Source organism: Podarcis raffonei, chromosome 1, assembly GCF_027172205.1.
Source record: "Podarcis raffonei isolate rPodRaf1 chromosome 1, rPodRaf1.pri, whole genome shotgun sequence".
Classification (NCBI taxonomy): Eukaryota; Metazoa; Chordata; class Lepidosauria; order Squamata; family Lacertidae; genus Podarcis; species Podarcis raffonei.
Window position 1 is genome coordinate 77,271,557 of NC_070602.1, and position 20,902 is coordinate 77,292,458.

Sequence of the window (20,902 nt, forward strand, 5' to 3'; positions counted from 1 at the left end):
GGAAAACATAAATTTAGCCTTTTGCTCTGGCCAAAATTTTGTAGTCAGGCCGCCTTGTTGGTAGATGGTCTCAAGAGGTCATGCGTTAACATTCTGCCTGGCCATAGTGTGTGCACAAAAAAGCCCTTTTGTTAATAGGCCATCAGCGGTGCTTTTTCCCCAGAAAAAAGTGTCGGAACACACTTCCCTCAGAAGACCCACCCCAGAGCCCAGAGCTTCAGGCTGAGGGGGGGGGGTCTCATCACCAGCCAGAGGCTTGTTGAGGCTGCTCCACTGAGGTGAGGGGAGCCTTCTGCATCTCAACCGAGCAGCTTAATGAGCCCCCTCAGAGGTGCTGGAATGCTGTCCTGGTGCATTCCAGCTGAAAGAAAGCCCTGGCCATCAGCATCCTAAAATACAATGGGATATGACATTGCCCCGGTATAAGCAACATGGCATATGAGATGGGAGTGTTTGTAAGTACTATGGTGTGTGGTGGAGCAGTGAGACATTGCGGAAAAGATAGATTTTTTTTCTTTCGCTCTTAAGACAAGTTGCTGGCATACTATTTCATATTACGTAAGTTTTATGGGAAAGGGAAGATACTGGTCTCTGCTTCCATAGTCAGTTTGATGTCACCTGCTTTTAGGTCAGATCTGTGACAAGAGCCAGATTGCTATTCCTGCTTAATATTCAGCATAGGTTTTGCATTCTGTGAAAAGATGTGAGCATGTCACACTTACACAGGGCTGTCTTAAGCATATGTGGTGCCAGGGTGCAAAGATCCGCCCAGCGCCCCCCCCCCCAGTCCCAGGTACGCAGGAGGGCAGAGCTGGCCAGCCGCCTCAGCGTCTCACTGGCTGAGTCACCCCCGAACTTGCGACGCAGAGCCCATCATGGTGCTCCAACCGTCGGGCAGGCTCTGCCTCGGACTCGACTCTCAGGTCCCGGACTCTCGCCTTGGCGCCCCTGAGAGCCCAGCACCTGGGTGCCCTGCCCCCTAGCGCCTCTGGGTAAGACGCCCCTGCACTTACAGAATCCATGTTGAACATTACCCACAACTCGTAAGCAGGATCCTATCACTGGCCACTTATGTGGACAAGTGAAATGAAAGGGACTGTAGAGGGCTCCTCAGTTTTGGAAGTGGGCTGTAGGCAGAAGTTGAATATGAAAACTCTATCCAAATCATAGCACAAAAAGCGCTCTCGTAAAATTCACAGCCCTTGAAGTGACAAAACCAAGAGCGGAGCCAGCTATAAGCAGAGCACTTGGTTGCCTACAGTGAATGAAGGGAGGGAGGATACTAATAAGATCTGGAATGAAGCCTCTGCCACCTCCCAGTTATAACACTATTTTCTCTGTACAACAAAATTCCCCACAAAACAAAAATCTAAAAGCTTGAAAATTCAGTATGTGTTTATGGTTGTTTTTTATAGGGGAGGTGTAGGAGAGTTTGTTTCTGGCCCTCTTTATATGACATTGTTATTTATTTATTATTTTTATTATTTATATACTGCCCTTTATCAAAAGATCCCAGGAAAGTGTACATCATTAAGAAGACATTTTGCAGGGCATAGTAAGAGACAGCATAATAAAGTAATCAGAATAACATTTCAAATGTACTGTACGCAGTGCTGAATCAGAGGACTTATTTCTTGAGCAAAGAGGCACCAGCATTACTCCATTAACTCTTGTGAAACTACACTTGTCATTGATGCAGGTATTGAATAGAGTGTACTTTTTGTCTTGCTACCTGTCCAGATCCCTTGAGAATGGGCAGCTCAAACACTCCAGCTAATGTGCTTCTGACACGCCTCAACTTTCCTGTTACAGTAATAGTGTATCTGAAAGTTGTATTGTTACTATAATTGCATTCCCTAGTGTTAACATTTTTTTGTGGGGGTCTCTGTGAGCACTTTGGGTTCTCCCTGCTTGTTGATACCAAGCACTGTATTCCTTGTGGCACTTGCTAAAAACATTATTGTGTAGACAAACTTACCTAGATGCTTAGAAAGCTGCAGGGGATTTTAAACTTTTTTAACTTGGAGGTGTTTTTTACAAAAACGTGGTATATAAATGTTATGAAACAAATAAATGATTTTTTTTTAATTGCATATAATCAACTTAAAGTGAATGATGAATCATGCTGAAGAATCCCTGCAAATTGTTCTGTAACTTATGGTAGAAGTTTATTAAATTGCATACTTGTACTTCTGTTCACATATATCTGTAAATAAATTGGCATTCTACCATGGAATTTGCATTGCATTTTCAACCTATGGTGGTCAACAGTCAGTTTAGAATGAAGCGTTTCTAAGGTCCCACATGAACCAAACGTGTCTCTGAAAATCTCTGAAAATGTTGCTGGCAATTTTTCTTGCATGGTTCTTGTCATTTGTCCAGGATATTCTGCAACAAAACAGGTAATGGGATAAAGTAACAGAAGTGGCCATTTTGTTAAAAGAAGACAATTTAAAATGTGTCAGAATTATTTAATAACATTTTATGCAAGGATACTCTGGATCCCTTCACACCATGCATTTAAAGCACCGTGGTACCTCTTTAAACCAGTCATGGGTGCTGAGGGGTTGTTAGGCGATCCCTATTCCCCTCCAAGAGCTTGCAGTTTCCCATTCAATTTTACTAGGGAATTGTACTTCTGTGAGTAGAATAGGGATCTGCCTTTGAGTGTAGAGCAAGCAGAGGGGTAATCTCCAACCATAGCACTAGGGTCCTTAGAGGGATTTGCTCTCCATATTAGTACTGTCAAGATTTCTCTTTCATTATTGCAAATTGCAAATAAATATTGGGTGAGCTTTGCAGGGGGGGGGGTTAAGCTGTGCTAATAGTCAAATAAACATGCTATATTCGGTCACTCTCTAGGAGGATTAACCAACATGGTGCCCTCCAGCTGTGTTGGACTACAACTCCCATAATTTCTGGTAAGTGGCCTTGCTGCCTGGTGCTGGTGGGAGTTGGCATCCAGACCTCTCTGGAGGGCACTGTATTGGTTACCCTGCTCTAAGGAATTGCAGTCTGAATTTCCCTAATTGGCATAGGGAATTTTGGGGAAACACTCCAGCACTTTTGGGGAGAAAGTGATGAAGATAATATAATAATACACCTTTTAAAGCTGTATGGTACACTCCAACAGGACTCATCAAGACCGCCTGGACAAAAGTATAAATCCCCAAGAACAAAGCACAGTAAACAGCAGCCCACACATACATGCATACCTGACTTTCCACATGGACAGTGCTGGATCCAAAGGTGGCGTTGCCATAGCTGGTGACATAATACTGTGCAGGGGCCTGGGCAATGCTCCGTTCACTTGGGACTAAAACAATAACATGGTTAGTTATCCAGCTAGTAAATGCGACCAATGACTGGGTGCATATTTCCCCCCTTCATACTCTTAGTTTTGCATTACTATTTCATATTGCCAGTGGGGTTTTTTGTGATACTCGTTGATAATCGCACACCAGTACTTCTTTCTTTTTTATGCTGGCCATGGCAGCCAATTTTTGCCGATACCCCACACTATTTTTATCAATGTAAGAGTGACAGAACCTTTTCCTTGCTTTCATTCTTTTTAACTTAAAAAGCACTGTGTTTTATGATGCTTTGAGCAAGTAGAGGAGGCAGCCAAAGCACGAACTCTGGGCAGTATGCTAAAATGATAGCCGTAATAGAAATTATGAAGGCCTGAGGGGAGGGGAGCAAGGACAAACTAGGCCAGTGGTGCCAACTTGAATGAAATATCGGGGAGGGGGTACAGGTAAACCCCTACCCAAATAATCGCTCACATGACACTGTGCGCACGCACACACCATGCCCATCAACTTGGGAGGGGGGCAGTCCCCTCAAATATTTTATGGGGGGGGTCCCGAAGGGACTGCAGTGCCTAGGAGTTGGCTCCTATGCACTGGGCTATGGACATGAGTCAAGAGATGGAAAGCTCCCACCAATCACCTCCTTGCTGTACTTTGGCAAGATCCTCTGATTCAAAACACCCCTACTAGCATGATACTATAATACCAGCAATTACAGTAGCTCCTGTTTTGGCCACAATCCAGTGAAGACGTAAATGTGCTTAAACCCACTGAAATCAATCACTTAACTATTAGTTGTTGTCTATATCACCCTCCAACACACTCACAAAACGAAACAGAAGAAGCAACGGGTGCACTTTAGAGGGCAATACAGTCATACCTTGGTTCTTGAACAGCATCCGTTCCGGAAGTCCGTTTGACTTTTAAAACCCAAGGTGCGGCTTCCAATTGGCTGCACTCAATCAGAAGCAGCAGAAGCTGCATCAGATGTTTAGCTTCCAAAAAAAGTTTGCAAACTGGAACACTTACTTCCAGGTTTGAGGCATTCAGGAGCCAAAACATTTGAGTCGCAAGGTGTTCGACAACCAAGGTACGACTGTACTTGACAGTCTCTCCTCAGCTCCTGCCCCACACCAGCCAGGTTTAAATGTGTCTACAGTTGAAAGAAACCTGAAATCTCTGGTCTCACCTTTTGGTAACAGCAGCTCAGTTTCAAATTGAAAGGCACAAGTTCCACATGTTTTGATTTCTTCTTTAGTCCTTTGGAGAAGGGAAGGAATACCAAGGCAAGAGTAAACAGATTTTGCAATCAAAATATTTATTTATTTTTGGTAACTCTTCAACTTGAAGGATGGCGACACAAAGGCTGTGTACACACTACAGCATATTTGAAGTACATTTCCCCCCCTGAAAATAATTCTGGTTTGTTAAGGGCTGCTGGGAATTGTACCTCTGTGAACAATAAATTGTCAGTGCCTAGAATTCTTTCGGTGAAAGCATGGGCTTTAGGGGTACAGTATGTACACAGCCTAAGGCAGGGAGGTGGCATCTATGACCCTCCAGATCAGATAATTGCTGGACTACAGTTTCCATCATTCCCGACAACTCACGAGGCTGGCTGGCACTGATGGGAGTTGAGTTCAACTACATGTGAAGGGCTCACCAGTGCACTAGGGGTTGTATTCCCACATTGGTCATAGTCAAGAGTACACCCCCTGAAATTTATGCACATAACTTAGGTACATTAATTCAAATGTGCTGATTCTGAGTACATCTTAGAATGCTGGACATACAAAAGCCTATTCAAATCTCACCAAACCACTGATAAGCTCTTGGGGGGGGGGGGGAGTACACAATGACTGGTCTGACTGGCGAAATTTACCCATTTGTGTTGAACTAAAGCAGAAATGTTCCAAAAGGCTTGCAAATACCATCTTGGTAGTCGAGGTAACCCCAGACTAATTGGTGGTTGTTGCAAAAATGAGCTCGTATATATTTATATTCCCTTCCTTTGATGTACAGTGGTACCTCGGATGTCGAACGGATTCCATTCCGTTTGATTTCCAAAATGTTCCGACTTCCAAAGCGTGGCTTCCAATTGGCTGCAGGGAGCTCTTGCAGCCAATTGGAAGCCATGGAAGCCCCGTCGGACGTTCAGCTTCCAGAAGAACGTTCGGAAACTGGGAACATTCACTTCTGGTTTTCGATCGGGAGCCAAAACATACGAGTTCCAGGGCATTCGAGAACCAAGGTACGACTGTGTGCTAATTGGTTTGCTTTGCTGTTGTGCTTATCTGCGGATCTTGGGATGCTGGGCTCTAGGCCCAGAGGCAGGAGAAGCTCTGGAGAGCTGCCTCACCATCCAGGTGTGATGGGGTGTTCTGGGCAAACCAACCTATGCTGCTTTGTGCATGAAGGCTGCATGAACGTTTGCTTGGGTGTGGACACCTAGAGCAGAAAGGAGGAACATCAATGCTGCACTTCCCCCATCTCTGTTGGACATCAGAATAGGGGAACATCAGAATAGGGGAAGGAGAAAGTGGCCTATGTGAGAACATTTGTGGCTGGCTCAAAGGAAGCTGGCTACTATTTCTGGAGCTTGACAGCTTTGAAAAACTTGCTGCTGGTTACACTATTCATAAAAACTTGACAGCACCTGAGAGTTTTAGCCTATCTGCTTTAAATGCTTTCAAACATAAATGTTTATATTTTACGTATGCCTTAGATCATGGGTAGGCAAACCTAAGGCCCAGGTGCTGGATCTGGCCCAACTGCCTTCTAAATCTGGCCCACGGATGGTCCGGGAATCAGTGTGTAGAATGTGTCCTTTTATTTAAAATGCATCTCTGTTATTTGCGGGGCATAGGAATTTGTTCATCCCCCCGCAAAAAAAATATAGTCCGTCCCCCCACGAGGTTGGAAGGACAGTGGACCGGCCCCCTGCTGAAAAAGTTTGCTGACCCCTGCCTTAGCTATTTTAAACATCATCTACTGATAACTTTTTTTAATGGTCAATATTGCCTATTTTATCATGGATTTAAAATATTATAGCAATATTTTTATGTTTATTTGCTTTGACATGTTTTGAAATGAATTGGTATTAAGACTGTTGTAATTATGTGTTCTTCCTCCCCCCCCCCTTTGCTCTTGTGTGGTATGAGTGGATTTAGACATACTTATGTGGAAAAGAGGCATGCAAACTGAAAGAACAACAATAAAAAAGAACTTGCTTGGCCTATCTCACAGGGTTGTTGTGAACATAAAGAAGTATTTGAAATGAGATAACATGTTATGTGTTGCCTATGGTCTCTTTGTGGGAGAAAGAAAAGCTTGATAGATAACTTGTCTGATTTATATATTATGCAAATTACCCCCCTGAGGTCTAGCTAGAAGAATGTGAAGCCTAAAGGAAAAGAAAAAATCAAAACACACACATCAAATAAGAGGTGATAAGAAAGATGGACAGTTAATTTGTTTCTTGATATCACTAGTGGAATATGATGGAGCAAAACAAAATGGCCCATTGGAAATATATGAAAGTTTTTAAATTGACTTTGATGGGTACAGAGCCATCCTCCTAGTTGCTTTGAATTCAGAGCACTTTTAATTGACATTTTGGAAAAGCTAGAAGTGAATATAAACACTAAAGCAGTTTTGATATTTGTGGATGCGGAGAAAGCCTTTGACAATATTTCTTGGAGTTTTATGAAAAAGAACCTACAGGGTATGGGGGTAGGCCATGGCTTTGAGAATGGTATAGGTGCAATATATTCTGAACAAAAGGCCAAATTAATTGTAAATAATGTGGTTACGGAACAATTTAAGATAGAAAAAGGGACACGACAGGGATGCCCAATTTCCCCTTTGCTCTTTATATCGGTCCTGGAGGTTTTGCTGAATATGATTAGAAGGGACCGGATGGTTAAAGGTATACAGGTCGGAACTAAACAGTATAAATTGAGAGCATTTGCAGATGATCTAGTTTTGACACTACAGGAGCCAGAATCTAGTACTAAAAGAGTTTTAGAATTAATTCAAGAATTTGGTCAGGTGGCAGGGTTCAAATTGAACAAGCTAAAAACTAAGGTTCTTGAGAAAAACTTAACACCAATTGAAAGAGAGAAGTTTCAGAATGAAACAGGACTGACTGTGGTTAAGAAAGTGAAATACCTGGGGATTAATATGACAGCTAAAAATGGGAATTTGTTTAAAGATAATTATGAAAAATGTTGGGCTGAAGTGAAAAAAGATTTAGAAATTTGGTCAAACTTGAAGCTTTCCTTGTTGGGTCGAATTGCAGCTATAAAGATGAATGTATTGCCTAGAATGCTGTTTTTGTTTCAAACATTGCAAATTTTGGACAAAATGGACTGTTTCAAGAAGTGGCAGAAAGACATTTCTAAATTTGTCTGGCAGGGCAAGAAGCCTAGAATAAAATTTAAGATATTAACTGATATAAAGGAAAGGGGTGGATTTGCCCTGCCAGACTTCAAACTCTATTATGAATCAGCAGCATTCTGCTGGTTGAAAGACTGGCTGCTTCTTGAGAATACAGACATTTTGGATTTAGAAGGTTTTAACAACGTTTTTGGGTGGCATGCATATCTGTGGTACGACAAGGTTAAAGCACACAAAGCATTTAAAAACCATATTGTCAGGAAAGCATTGTTTAATGTTTGGATTAGATATAAGGATTTATTGGAAAATAAAACCCCAAGGTGGTTGTCACCAATGGAGGCTAAGGCTCAGAAAAAACTCAATATGGAGGCCAAATGGCCAAAATATTGGGAAATTTTGGAGCAAGAAGGGGACAGACTGAAATTGCAGAGTTTTGAGAAATTAAAAGATAAAGTGCGAGACTGGCTTCACTATTATCAGATAATGGAGGCTTATAATTTGGATAAGAAAGTTGGTTTCCAGGTGGAAAAATCCAAATTGGAAACAGAACTGCTAGAACCCAAAACTAAGACTTTGTCAAAAATGTATAATTTGCTGTTGAAATGGAATACTCAGGATGAGACGGTTAAATCTGTAATGATCAAATGGGCACAAGACGTTGGACATAATATTATGTTTGCTGACTGGGAACAGTTATGGACCACAGGTATGAAGTTTACGGCATGTAATGCCTTAAGAGAGAATATTATGAAAATGATATACAGGTGGTACATGACCCCAGTCAAGCTTGCAAAAATCTATCATTTGCCCGATAATAAATGTTGGAAATGTAAGGAAAATGAAGGTACATTCTTTCACCTTTGGTGGATGTGCCCTAGGATTAAGGCTTTCTGGGAAATGATATATAATGAATTGAAAAAGGTATTTAAATATACCTTCTTGAAGAAACCAGAGGCCTTTCTCTTGGGCATTGTCGGCCAATTGGTGTTAAAGAAGAAGAGTTTGGATTTGATATCCCGCCTTTCACTCCCTTTAAGGAGTCTCAAAGCGGCTAACATTCTCCTTTCCCTTCCTCCCCCACAACAAACACTCTGTGAGGTGAGTGGGGCTGAGAGACTTCAAAGAAGTATGACTGGCCCAAGGTCACCCAGCAGCTGCACGTGGAGGAGCGGAGACGCGAACCCGGTTCCCCAGATTACGAGACTACTGCTCTTAACCACTACACCACACAACGTTTTTTATGTATGCCACAACAGCAGCAAGATTTACCCACTCTGGAAGAATGGCAGATGAAGTTGATTGACTGTATGGGATTGGCAGAAATGACTGGGAGAATCCGTGACCAGGGAGAAGAGTCGGCAGAGGAGGATTGGAAAAAATTTAAGGACTATTTACAGAAATATTGTAAAATTAAGGAATGTTGAATGATGTTGGATTGAAACTAAGTGGTTTCTAGCTGTAATGGTATAATAATGGTATATAAAGGAATACGAAAAAATTGTTTTTTTATAAGTAAAAATTTAAGGTTATAATAATCTAAGATGTTGGATAGAAAATAAGGTGTTTTTATAAGCTGTAATGCTTTGAGATAAGGATTTGCTGAACAAATAATTTGAATTGGACTACAAGAAGGGGAGGTATGAGGAGGTCAGGGAAATATGTCATTGAAAATCAAGTATTGTGAACTATATGTGTTTTTAAAATTTTGTTTGTTTGTTTTTTGTTTGTATAAAAATTGAAAATTTTAATAAATATCTTTTTAAAAAAATGAATTCAGAGCACTTTGCCTCTGGGCCAACATCAGGGCTTTGTTTGAAATACACTATGTGTTCTCAGGGTATGGCCAAAGCTACTGTAGTTGTAACTTAAACATTATGCAAATAACAAAAGGTACCTGTGTTGGCCTATAAGAAAAAAATCAAAATCCATATTAAGGCAATACCTTTATTAGGCTAACCAAAATGTGCTAAACAGTGTGCAAGATTTCAAGTTCTCCAGAAGCCTTCATCATTGAAGATGGAATTTGCTGTTTTTACTGCTGAAAAGTTAGGAAACTTCATGCTCTCAGGGCAGGGGAGCAGAGGGGTGAGATACTTACACTGTGCTTTTGTCATCCACATCTGGCCAGACAAATTCTGCAGGGCAGCCAGCTGTCCGACAAGGTGTCTTCACACAAAGATGGAGACCAGGCCACTCCTCCAAGAGTTTATTGCTGATGGAGATTATTGTCATAACAAAGTCCCACACCAACTGGAATCCTTTAAAAGACATCAGAGAAACGGAACTATGTGGGATTTTCTGTCTAGATAGTTGGCTAAAGGGAAATGTTGACAGATGCATCTTTTTAGCCAACAGAAGTTGTCGGCAAAACAGTTTATCAGCAAAAAATAAATAAATTACAAAAAACAACAAAGCCTCCTGCAGTACCCTAAAGGCAGCAAATCTAGCTTTCATAGAATACAGTCCACTTCATCAGATGCATTAAATGTTACCCCAACTTGCAGGCGTATTTGTACATCATTGGGGAGGAAACTGTAAACAGTGAGATCAGAAGGGAAGAAATGTAGAAAACTGCAGGCATAATTCCTTATTAAGAGAGACTGTTCACAAAACATGTGGTTAACGCAAGCATCCTAGCATCAGCAAGGGCCGAGCCATAGCACACATATAAAGTGCATTCAACCCACATTTAAACCATGTGGCTTCCCCCAAAGAATCCTGGGGACTGTAGTTTCTCCCCACAGATCTACAATTCCCAGTATCCTTTGCAAACTACCGTTCCCAGGATTTTCTGGAGAAAGTTATGTGCTTTAAAAGGCATGTTGGGTGTACTTTAAATGTATGGTGTGGGTCTTCCCTCAGCTAATCAACACATCATCAAATAACCCATTATGCTTATTTAATCCACAAGTGAATAGAACTGAAACCAAACAAGTCCCAAAGTTTTGCACTCGTTTTGCACTAAAAATACCCCACGTTTTGTACCACTCTCCAAACTGAGGAATTGATACAGCAAACCATGGTTCCCAGTTAACACCCAAAAATCCAACATTGTCTGATTCACTCCACACTGGTGCAAAATGCAGGGTTTGTGGTGCAAAAAGCTTGGCACTGGTTTGGATGGGACCCTAAATTTCAGGGCACGTGGTTCATGAAGCTTTCCACTGAATTACTTTTAAAAGTACATTATTATCACTTGTGGGTTTCAATTGGCACAATTTTTAATCACACTACATGTTGGCTCACCAATGCTAGGATGTTTATGTTATCAACTGCTGCCACAGTTAGTAAAGTATTTATCTTCATCTGTGCTTTTCCACATTTCCTTTCCCCCCTGACCTCATTGTTTACAAATCCCTCCTCCAATCATGTATAAATCTACCTGCAACTCAGGATAACACTACATGCATCTGAAACTGCCAAATTTAACCTACGCAAAAGTTTTCTGCTGTTTGTGCCTGAGTTTGGTGCTGCCACCATCGGGTCTGTGTTGGCACATCAAAGCAAGCTTCAGATTAACACCCTAAAGCAAGCATGATCCTATCTGCTCCAATTTCCCATAAAAGCTTGATATATGATAATGCTGGCTTTTCAGGTGAAAGACAAAGGAAGGAGATCATTTCTAACATCCAACAAAGTGAGTCAAAGTTTGTCCTTCTGTGGTACCTGCCCTCTCAGCTGGTTTTCTGCACCTGAGTTCAATGTAGCTATATCCCTTCTGGTTGTTCGCTTTGATCAGTAAAGGTTTGCCACTGCAGATGAGCAGGCATATCGCTTTTGCAACCCAGTGGGTTGAGAAGAAAGAGCAAGCTTTAACCATGAGCCTGGAAAGAGAGAAACAACAGCCAATGCCTTCAGATCCCATCATGATGTGCACAAAGTATTTCCTTGGGTGTGCAGCCAGGGAATATATGAATATACAGATAGATAGATAGATAGATAGATAGATAGATAGATAGATAGATAGATAGATGATAGATAGATAGATGATAGATAGATAGATGATAGATAGATAGAGATAGATACTCATTCTTGGTTGTAAATGATATTGGTTTAATTTATCAAACAAACAAAAGAAACTAAAACTTAACTAAATGTAACTTTTTAAATTAAACTTTACTTAAAAAATACAAACTGATCAAAAGACACACAAAATACCAAAATTTTGCTGTAGTGCAATTTTTGCTTGAAAATTTCTGTGGGAAATGTATGTATGTTTGTGGCTGCCCCAGGTTATGCAAATCAGCAAATTTTCATGACTGCGGCCCAAATTCAAAGGAGACTGCAAACAGCAGAAATTGGTCACAAGCTGGGCCATCACTTCATATGGCCTCTATGCAATCAGCAGTCTGTTTAACCAGAGCTTTTTTTCAGCTGGAACTCACCAGAACTCAGTTCCAGCCCCTCTCAGGTGGGCACAATTGCCATTCTAAGAGGAGGGAGGTGTTCTTGGTAAGTTCTGGCACCTTTTTTCCTAAAAAAAATAGCACTTTGTTTAACTACCTTTTGAAGAAGCCCTCTGGGATCTCTGGGGAAAAGTAGACACGGATATGAAGGTCTTCTTTGTGGTCTCCTCCCCACATTTTGGAAACCTCCTCACTCTGGTTGAGATAAGTGGGAAATAAGTAGTGAGTTTCCTCATGGCCCTGTGCGGCTTCCCACGGCAATCCAGGCACAAACACTCGGGCTCTTGGATTGAGCCCCTCTGTATTTCTGACCTCCAGACAGATCTCAAAGTGCTCCAACAGGCTAAAGAGCTTCCCCTTCTGAGATCTGCTGCCCACCATTTCCTCAAAGACGTCTCTCATGCCGTCCAAGTAGAGCTGGTGTTTGAGCAAAGCTCTCATGGCCTTCTGGCACAACATGGCCTTTGACTTGAATGCCCACACCCAGTTGGCCCGGTCTCGAATGGTGGCATGTTCTGCTATCAAGATGTCCACAGCAATGCTCTCCAGCTGCTGCGTCAGGCCATACCGGACAAGAGTCTGGAAGAACAGAAGCATTAAAAAAATAAAATACAGGCATAGAAAAATTAAGTCTTAAATACACGACAGGTAAGGCTCACACTTTCCCTAGATCAGGGGTAGCAAATACATCCTTCAGATGTTTTGGACCACAACTCCCATCAGCCCAAGCCCAAGTGTGATCAGTAGACAGTGATGATGGGAGTTGTAGTTAAAAATATTTGAAAGCACCAAGTTGAGGAAGCCTGCCTAACCCTCTTAGCATATGCTACAGCTATTAGGAGTCATTGAAAGAAAATGGCTTCCAGCAAAGATGTGGTTGGCAGGCGGGAATTCAGAACTGGTCTCTCTCAGTAGCTGATACGCACAGGTGAATCAACACACATGCCTGGCTAGTCCATCCCGCTGTATTATCTGCAATCCTATTGTGAGATGCAATGCTGACGGTGATGCAGTGTTTGAAAGATGGCAAGGGGGGGCGGGGGGGACAGACTGTTCCTATAGTCCATTCTTTGCTATCTTTTCATAGCCTATTGATAAACCCTTTTGGAGCAAGTGGTCTCATTTAGACAGTAATTACCTGAAATCCCCATTTTGTGCTAGAACACAACCAAGGAGGTCATAAAAGTCTTGCATTGGCCTCTACAGCTTGCAGTGTGAACATGCTGATCTGAAGGACGTGCCTGCCTTTGGAATGCAAGGGATCAGGCGTGGTGAAGCTGCATTAGTGATTTCCTCAATGAGGTTCAAACTAGATGTGGTTGGTGGGGACAACAAGATGGTGGGCATAACTCCCTCCTGTAATGAGGCATTAACCACTCCCTGGACCCATCTAGCCAATTCCCACCTACTAGATTTTATAGTAGTGTATAAATAAAAGGCACAGAACATCCGTCTGTAAAGCAGTTGGCAACCTCAGGCTGAGCCTTGGCACTCTAAAGGAGTCTGTTGATCTCCTAGAAAACTTTCTGTTGTGACGTGGTAAATAAATAAATGCTACACGCTTGTGTGGCACCTCCATTTTCATTCCCCTTCTAGCTAACTTCAGAGAATCAATGTCTCTACAGCATAAAGAGATCTGGTGTGGAAGCAGCCAAGGACACCTGGAACTCACTTTGAAGATGGTTATGAGAATGTCCGGGCATAGAAACACCGTGCTCTCCAGCTGCTTGACCTCTTCGTACCACACGATTAGCCCAATGCGGTGAAGGTATCTCAGGATATCCCGCAGAAGTTCTACATCAAGGTGGGTCAGGCGATACTGATAGGAAAGCTCTCTATGTAACAGACTGAGATCCATCATACCTAAAGGGCCATTAGAAGAAGACTTGTTTCTAGTGACTGCAAGGGATCCACAGAACGAAATTCTTTGAGTAAGCAGGTTTGGGATCAGCCTGTCCGTAGAATGGGATGGATGGATTTGTCAAATTTGGATTATCTCCGTTTCTCATATTTCCACCCCAAACTCATTTATCCACCTTTCCACATGACTTGGCTATTTATTTATAAATTTTGAAGAACGGCTGTCTGTCTTTCAGTTTGCGTATTGTTTCAGAAAGTGTGAATTAGGTAAGGTTTGTCTCCAGATGTGACCTGAATGTCTTTCCCTTCCCTGTCTATAAGTGAATGAAATGCTGTAGTTCTGCTGTTGGAGCAGAACTAGAGGAGGGCAGTAAATATTAAAGAGGTCAATGCTAATGAAGAATCACAGCCTTACTTAAGCTGGCTCCTTCAGGTGGTTAACAACTATTTTGGAATTCATTGTAGATCTGGGAACGTGCAAATGCTCCCATAGTTTTAAATTTGAATGTGTGGGGAGTTTTCTCTGTGGTCTTGCTGCAGAAGGGGATCAGGGCCATCAACCAGTGATCATTTTATTTTATTTAATATGCTTTATACTTGGTTCAAATGTTATTATGCTTTAATTGGAGTTTTATGCTTTCACTGGATTTTTATTATTTTTAAAACGGGGGCCTGCCCAACTTTTCAGGCTGAGTGGACTATAAAAATAAGCAAATTGACCACAGAAGAGAAGCCAGTATCAGCCTCCTGCTATTGTCCTGAGGGACAGCTGTCTGAGAGACTGACTCAGAGACTTCGGTTCTCCCCCAAGCAATCTAGAGGCCATCACCTTTATTGCAAGTGTTTATGAGATGGCTGTGACGGAGGCTGTGTATTTCAGGGAAATACACTCTGTACATAGGAAACTGCCATCTACTGAGTCTGACTATTGGTCCATCTTACTCAGTTTTCATCTATGCTAATGATCTCCAGGGTTTCAAGGCAAGGGAGTCTTTCCCAAGAGATGCTGGGGAATGAACTGAGAACCTTCCACATGCAACGAAAGCAGATGTACTACCCCAAGCGACGTCTCTTCCCAAATGTTCAGAAGGACCCTGTTCTGCATCATGAGTTCACCTATTCAAGGGCTAGGATCTTGCATTTAAAAGGGGGAAGAGAGGGGAGGCGCAAAATGCCCATTCATAATAGTTACTTGCCATGCTCTGCCAACTCTTCATTTTTTTGCACAATATTCACAATTGCAGCTTCTACTTGTTTGTAGATAGGGGGGAGCACTTGGATGACATTCGGGAAGACAGCCTCATTCTTGACGTGCTTCAGAATTGTGCCTTCGAGTGTTTTGATGTCCTCGTAATCCATGCAATTGACAGGAACGAGGTCCAAAACCTGGGGCAAAAAAATATACAGATGCCACAAACAAACAAACCAAAACTCCAAACAGTTTACAAGCAAGCAATAGATGCAAACGACCAAAGACTGGCATTTTGTTATTCCGGTGGGCAGTCTATGGTTTATGCATGCTGGTGGCCATAGAACCTGAGATTCCTACAATCAAACTAAATCTCTGGATGGACATGAGATTCAGAACAGATGAAAGGAAGTATCTTATTCATAAGTGAACAGAGTCATTTGTCAGTGGTGGTTGGATACATCCTCCCAGATCTGAAGATTTAGGCCTCAAAGAATCAACTGCTGGGGAACAATAACTTCAGGTTCCACTTGTGGGTGCCCACAGGCACAAGGCTAGCCACTACTGGGCATGGCCAGAGGAAAAGCAGGGTGGATCAACTCATATAAATTTTACCTTTGTACAGCAGGATAGCTTGTAATTCACTCACACACTGCTCTCAGTCCTGCATTCAGGCAAGTGAGAGACATTATCAAAGATGAAGGACACATTCCAGCCGGGCTGAAGCACTTGTGGAAGGTGTAAAAGTAAGGCCGGTGAGTGGTGTGGGCTGGCAAAAGGGGGATGTGCTTAGGGTGGGTCTCAATGGCCTGCAGCATTAGCCTCAAGGGCCATTGAAGGTGACCTGGTAGGACATATTTGGCCCCCTGATCAGAAGTTCCCACCCCTGGAATGAATGGACTTTTGGTCTGCTCTAGGCACTTTCTTTTGTTCTTAAGGTTCAATGTCCTAGCCTCCAAAATGTCTATATACCCCCCCACCAACAAAGATGCTGCTTGTTCACATCCTACTTTTGACTAAGGAGTTGACAAATTGGGGGCCAGATGGCACCACTCACAAGAGAGCCATGTTACTGCCTGTGCTTTCTGACTGCTGTATGGAAAAGCACATGAATCTGACCTTTGAATAGTTTGTAAGTAAACTATCTTTAACTTCCCAAACATGTTTTTCCCCCTATGATGGGGAAATGGGAAGTTTTGGAACTCACAAGGACATATTTTAAAGGACCAACAGTCTATTTTTACACATTTCACTTTGCTGCATATTTTGTGATTTTAAATCTCTGCTCACCCAAGGGCACTTTCCCAGACCTGAATCTTGGCATCCAGGGAATTCTCTTTTTATCTACTTAATTTTTCTTTCCCAACCAACACACTCTTGGGAGTTTACATCACATCATATTCTGTAATGCAGGGACTGGAAACTTGTGGCCCTCCAGATGTTGTTGGACTCCTAACTCAGGTCAAGCCACAGCCATTGTAACTGAGGGTCAGGGAGTTCTGTCCAACATCTGACGGGCCACAGGTTTCCCACCCCTAATGTAGGGCATCCTAAATATTCAAAATACATCACATTTTCCTCACCGTAAGGGTGCATTGCTCCATTTCCTTCAGCCTATTCCACTGGTCCACAAAGAACTCTGATTCCTCATTGTCCTCCAGGTTGGCAATGAGATGGGCTAAGGTGCTCTTTCTCTCATCCAGCATGTCCTGGATCTTGCTCATTATATCCTCTTTCTTTTCTTTAACCTCCTGCTCACAACAAACATCTATGTGAGTTCCAACGGGAAGGACCACAGAGTTGGGCACTCGCATAAAGAGGTTGTTGATCCAAAATCCAACAAGCTCCTTGAAGGAGTCATCGCTCCGCTGATACCTGAAAAAGAGAAGTTCCAGATCACTCACAGGTGCTGCCCTGACATTGTGTGGGTAAACAAATTTGTTTCTCTAATATTGGTAGCTCACAAAGAGAATGAGGTCACATTCACAATATGCACTTAAAGCACATGATTTCCCCCAAAGAGTCCCGGGAACTGTGGTTTGTTGGGGTGCTGGGAATTGTAGTTCTCTGTGGTTAAAGTACAGCTCCCAATATTCTTTCAGGGAAAGATAAATGCTTTAAATATATGGCGTGGATGCGACCGGAGCTTAATACAGATATTAAGAAGTGGCCTCTGCTATGAGAAAAGTATATTCTTCTCAGCTTGCAATTGTGGCACTTGTGAAAATATCCATAAAAATAGAGTAATGATGATTATCCATAAAGGTAATATTAATTGATTGGTGGTGGCCAAGCAAAAAAGATTTCACTCAGTGAATAATGGAAAGCATGCTTTGTTGTCGTCTTTTTTTAATTTAGATTGGGTGCAATGATAAGTAGTGCACCTCAATGTCTAGCTAAGGCCTCTGCAATAGGCTTTAGCCACCTCCGATTTAGAAGAATAGCTTGCAGTGCAAGAGCCTATGCAAGTTTGCTTGAAAGTGTTCAGTGGAGCTTACTTCCAAGTGTGCATAAGATTTAAGACTTCATTAGTTCACTGCTCTCTGATGGGCATACAGTACTAGCAGGGATAAAACTCCTGCAATTATAATGTTTCTGGCTGACAAAAAAAGCTAACTTCATACACAGGAGTACAAATTTAGCCAAAGACAACACATTTAAATCCCATTCACTTATAAACAGGAATGTGAAGCACACATGTAAATCGACCCCGCTGGAGCCAACAGGACTTAAAAGCCACACTCCCCTTTGCCCTCCCTTCACAAGGTAAGCAAGATGACACTTACTGCTGAAAGTTGATGACCAAGATGACCAGAGCCTGTGGGGTAATGAACATGTGGTGAGTCATATAGTATTCCAATTGGCCAGCAAAGTCCCAGAAGAGAAATGTGAAGCCTTGGATCTGGAACTCACTGATCTCAATCCCAACGGTCCGCTCTTCCTCTGACATTCGAACTATTTGCCTTTGCTTCAGGCTTTTGCAAATGGTGGACTTCCCTGCTAAGGACATCCCCAGGAACATGGTCTTGACTCGCCTGTCCTCTTCCGCTCGGCTGTTTTGCAGCTGGTCGAAGTAGCTGATGATCTGCCTGAGGCCTCCGGCACAGACCTCGTAGGGAGGCTCCCGGAGAGGATTCCCGCTGACCTTGAACATCTTCAGAGGCAGCTCCTTGAACATCTTCATGGGAAGCTGGTGCAGCTTGTTGTTATACAGGTAGAGCTCTTGCAAACATTTCAGCTCCAAGACCGCCAAAGGGATAGCTAGGAACAAGTTGTTGGACAGGTTGAGGTACTGGAGGCTGCTGCAACAGACTGCCAGGTCCTTGGGAAGCCTATCTAAGCGGTTGTTGTTCAGTCGAAGATGTCTCAACTTTGGAAGACAGGAAAAGACTCCCTCTGGGACAACACGGATTTGGTTCTGATTGAGTTCCAGCTTCTCCAGATGGACCAAGCTCCTGATTTCCTCTGGGAAGTCTATGATATCATTTTTAGACAAAACCAGCTTTTTCAGGTTGCAAAGTTTTGCAATCCCAGGGAGCTGTTTCAGCTTGTTCCGGTCTAAATTCAAGCTTTCTATGCCATTATTTTGCAGGACCTCAGGTGGAACCACTCGGAGCCTAAGTCTGGAAAGTGTTACTTCATTGCGGTAGCCTTCTTGCCCTTGATCTGATGAACAGAGGGCACAAGATACTGTGATGTATCATCAAGAAAAAGGACCATTGTTTCCAAGTGAGTAGCTTGCCAAACACTCTGCTCAAATTATTTCATGCCACACACACACATAAGTGAACGCTCCAGCTCTTAACCGTGTAATGCTAAACACTTTTACTAGGGACAAAACCTAATTGTTTAGAGAGGGAATTATTTCTGACAAACATACAGAGAATTTTACCGTACATCACTTCATCTGGAATTAACCTTTTTCTACTGCTTAGCTGCCTGGTTCTGAGTATAGGAGGGTAGTTAAATTATAATCAGGTTGCTGTAACTGTATGTGCACGTAAATGCAAGAGAAATTGGAGACGGGATGGGGCAGGACTTATGGTACGCTTAAGGTCCTACATAGCCCACTCTTTTATTTTATGTATGTATTTATTTTATTTATATCCTGCCTTTCCTCTAAGGAGCTCAAGGTGGCAGACATGGTTTTCTTCCTCCCTACTGTATCCTCACAACCACCCTGTGAGGTAGGTTAAGACTAAGAAGCTGTGACTGGTCCAAGACCACCCAGTGAATTTTTGTATTTTCAGTCAGAAATCATTCTCACAGAGCTTAACAAATGAGGCAGGATTTAAAATATAAGTATGCCCCCTATCACCAGCTCCCATTTCAATACAGTTCCTCTAATACTCATTTCAATACAGTTCCTCTAACCAGGCCTACTTCTGAACACATTATTTGAAAAAAAGATCCACTGCGTTGAACACAAAGGGCATAATAAAAGGGACAGGAACAGCCTGTGCTGTTGGGGGCTTCCTCTGGCCTTTTCACTGCTGCAGCTCCTGTAGCTGAGGAGTTAAGCAGCGGAGTGGAACAGGTCAGCTTTAAAACATCTTTCCTCTTCTGTCTGTCAGTGTTGCAATGAGAAGGACTGAGAAAGTTATGATTCTATGCACAGGCTGTGCCAAAACCTGAACATATGTCTCTTGGCACAGGATTACTATTTTAAAGATGGCAAGTTCTCTCTCTCATCCTAACAAATGGCAGGTAGGCCCAGCATCAGCACCCAGCACCTGACCAAGCCCTCCTCCAGCACTGCCCCTTCCATTGTTTTTCTACTCCACTCCAAGCAGCAGCAACCAGTAGGAATCAAAGGCAGGTACTCACTAGATCCATGCTGGGCCATGTTGTTGTCCTGCTGCTCCCTGCTTCACAAGCCACGGCTATATCCTTCTGACGTAACCATCTGCTTTCATTTCCTCAATTCTCTCTTTCAAAAGCCTTTACCTCCTTCTTCTTCCCACAATTAATTGTGCAAGATGTGAAACTTTGTGTGGGGCAAAATTGAAGGCTCAACACAGTTAAAATCACCACAGCCGTTTCCCTAGTATATGATTGCCAGTGAAATGGGACACACACACACACACACACACTCCTTCACACTCGGAGGTGTGACCATGGCCCTTTCTTGCAGGGCTGGCCCAAGACATGTTGCTGCCTGAGGCAAAGGACAAAATGGCACACCCCTCATTTAAGGTTCTGAAGCAAAATGGGGAGGTGGTCAAATCTTACTTCAACACCATTGATGGGACAGCCTCCTCTGTTGCCCCTGAGGGCAGCAGGCTAGCACAGGGCAGGCCATGTGGGGCGTAGCAGAGGGGAATAGTTGGGAGGGGGCTCAAGAGGAACAGTTGGGGGCCTGCAACCTTTGGCCCCCACCCCAGCATCTGCCACCTGAGGCAGTTGCTTCCCTCTGCTTAAGGCCAGCCCTGCTTTCTTAGGATTGTGATGTTGCTCTCTAGAGCAGTCAAACTCCACTTTCAGTTAATAACATCCTCTTATCTGGGGTGAAAGTAGACAAAGATCCATACATGTAGCTATCTTTCTGGCCTTCAGAAAGAAGGGAGGGAGAGGATCTTGTCGCCAGCAAAAGCTTTATGGCAGACCTAACAGACAAAACCTTGACAATGTGTTATCTTCTTGCTGATAAAGACAGACACGCAATTCATAAAGTAGTCCTTTTTGCAAAAGGTTAGAAACAAAACTGTAGCTGGGTATTATGGTGGCCATCTTATCTA

At 42.8% G+C, this 20,902-nt stretch overlaps 1 protein-coding gene across 5 annotated transcripts; it reads right to left on the bottom strand.

Moving 5' to 3' along the window:
- Positions 1 to 2,141: 2,141 nt before the first annotated feature.
- On the bottom strand, positions 2,142 to 20,229 carry LOC128416958 (malignant fibrous histiocytoma-amplified sequence 1 homolog). Of its 5 annotated transcripts, XM_053395078.1 has the most exons (11): positions 19,992 to 20,229; positions 17,951 to 18,830; positions 16,748 to 17,039; positions 15,172 to 15,361; positions 13,788 to 13,978; positions 12,213 to 12,694; positions 11,376 to 11,533; positions 9,808 to 9,967; positions 4,501 to 4,571; positions 3,216 to 3,316; positions 2,142 to 2,388 (listed from the first exon to the last, which is right to left on the bottom strand). In XM_053395078.1, exons 1-11 carry the CDS (start codon positions 20,008 to 20,010, stop codon positions 2,371 to 2,373), a joined length of 2,562 nt encoding a protein of 853 aa, XP_053251053.1. In that variant the 5' UTR covers positions 20,011 to 20,229; the 3' UTR covers positions 2,142 to 2,370. The 5 variants fall into 5 exon arrangements, with proteins under 5 accessions (XP_053251053.1, XP_053251060.1, XP_053251076.1 ...); XM_053395085.1 differs by lacking the exons at positions 2,142 to 2,388; positions 3,216 to 3,316; positions 4,501 to 4,571 and adding an exon at positions 6,259 to 6,714; XM_053395101.1 differs by lacking the exons at positions 2,142 to 2,388; positions 3,216 to 3,316; positions 4,501 to 4,571 and having other exon boundaries at positions 9,817 to 9,967; positions 11,402 to 11,533.
- Positions 20,230 to 20,902: the final 673 nt, after the last annotated feature.

Bases quoted from the DNA above. Each gene is read 5' to 3' on its own strand.
- LOC128416958 (XM_053395078.1), bottom strand. The intron at 13,979-15,171 runs GCAAGTAACTAT...ATGGCCCTTTAG, and splicing joins TGAAGAGTTGGCAGAGCATG to GTATGATGGATCTCAGTCTG. The intron at 12,695-13,787 runs GTGAGTTCCAGG...CTGTTCTTCCAG, and splicing joins TTCTCATAACCATCTTCAAA to ACTCTTGTCCGGTATGGCCT.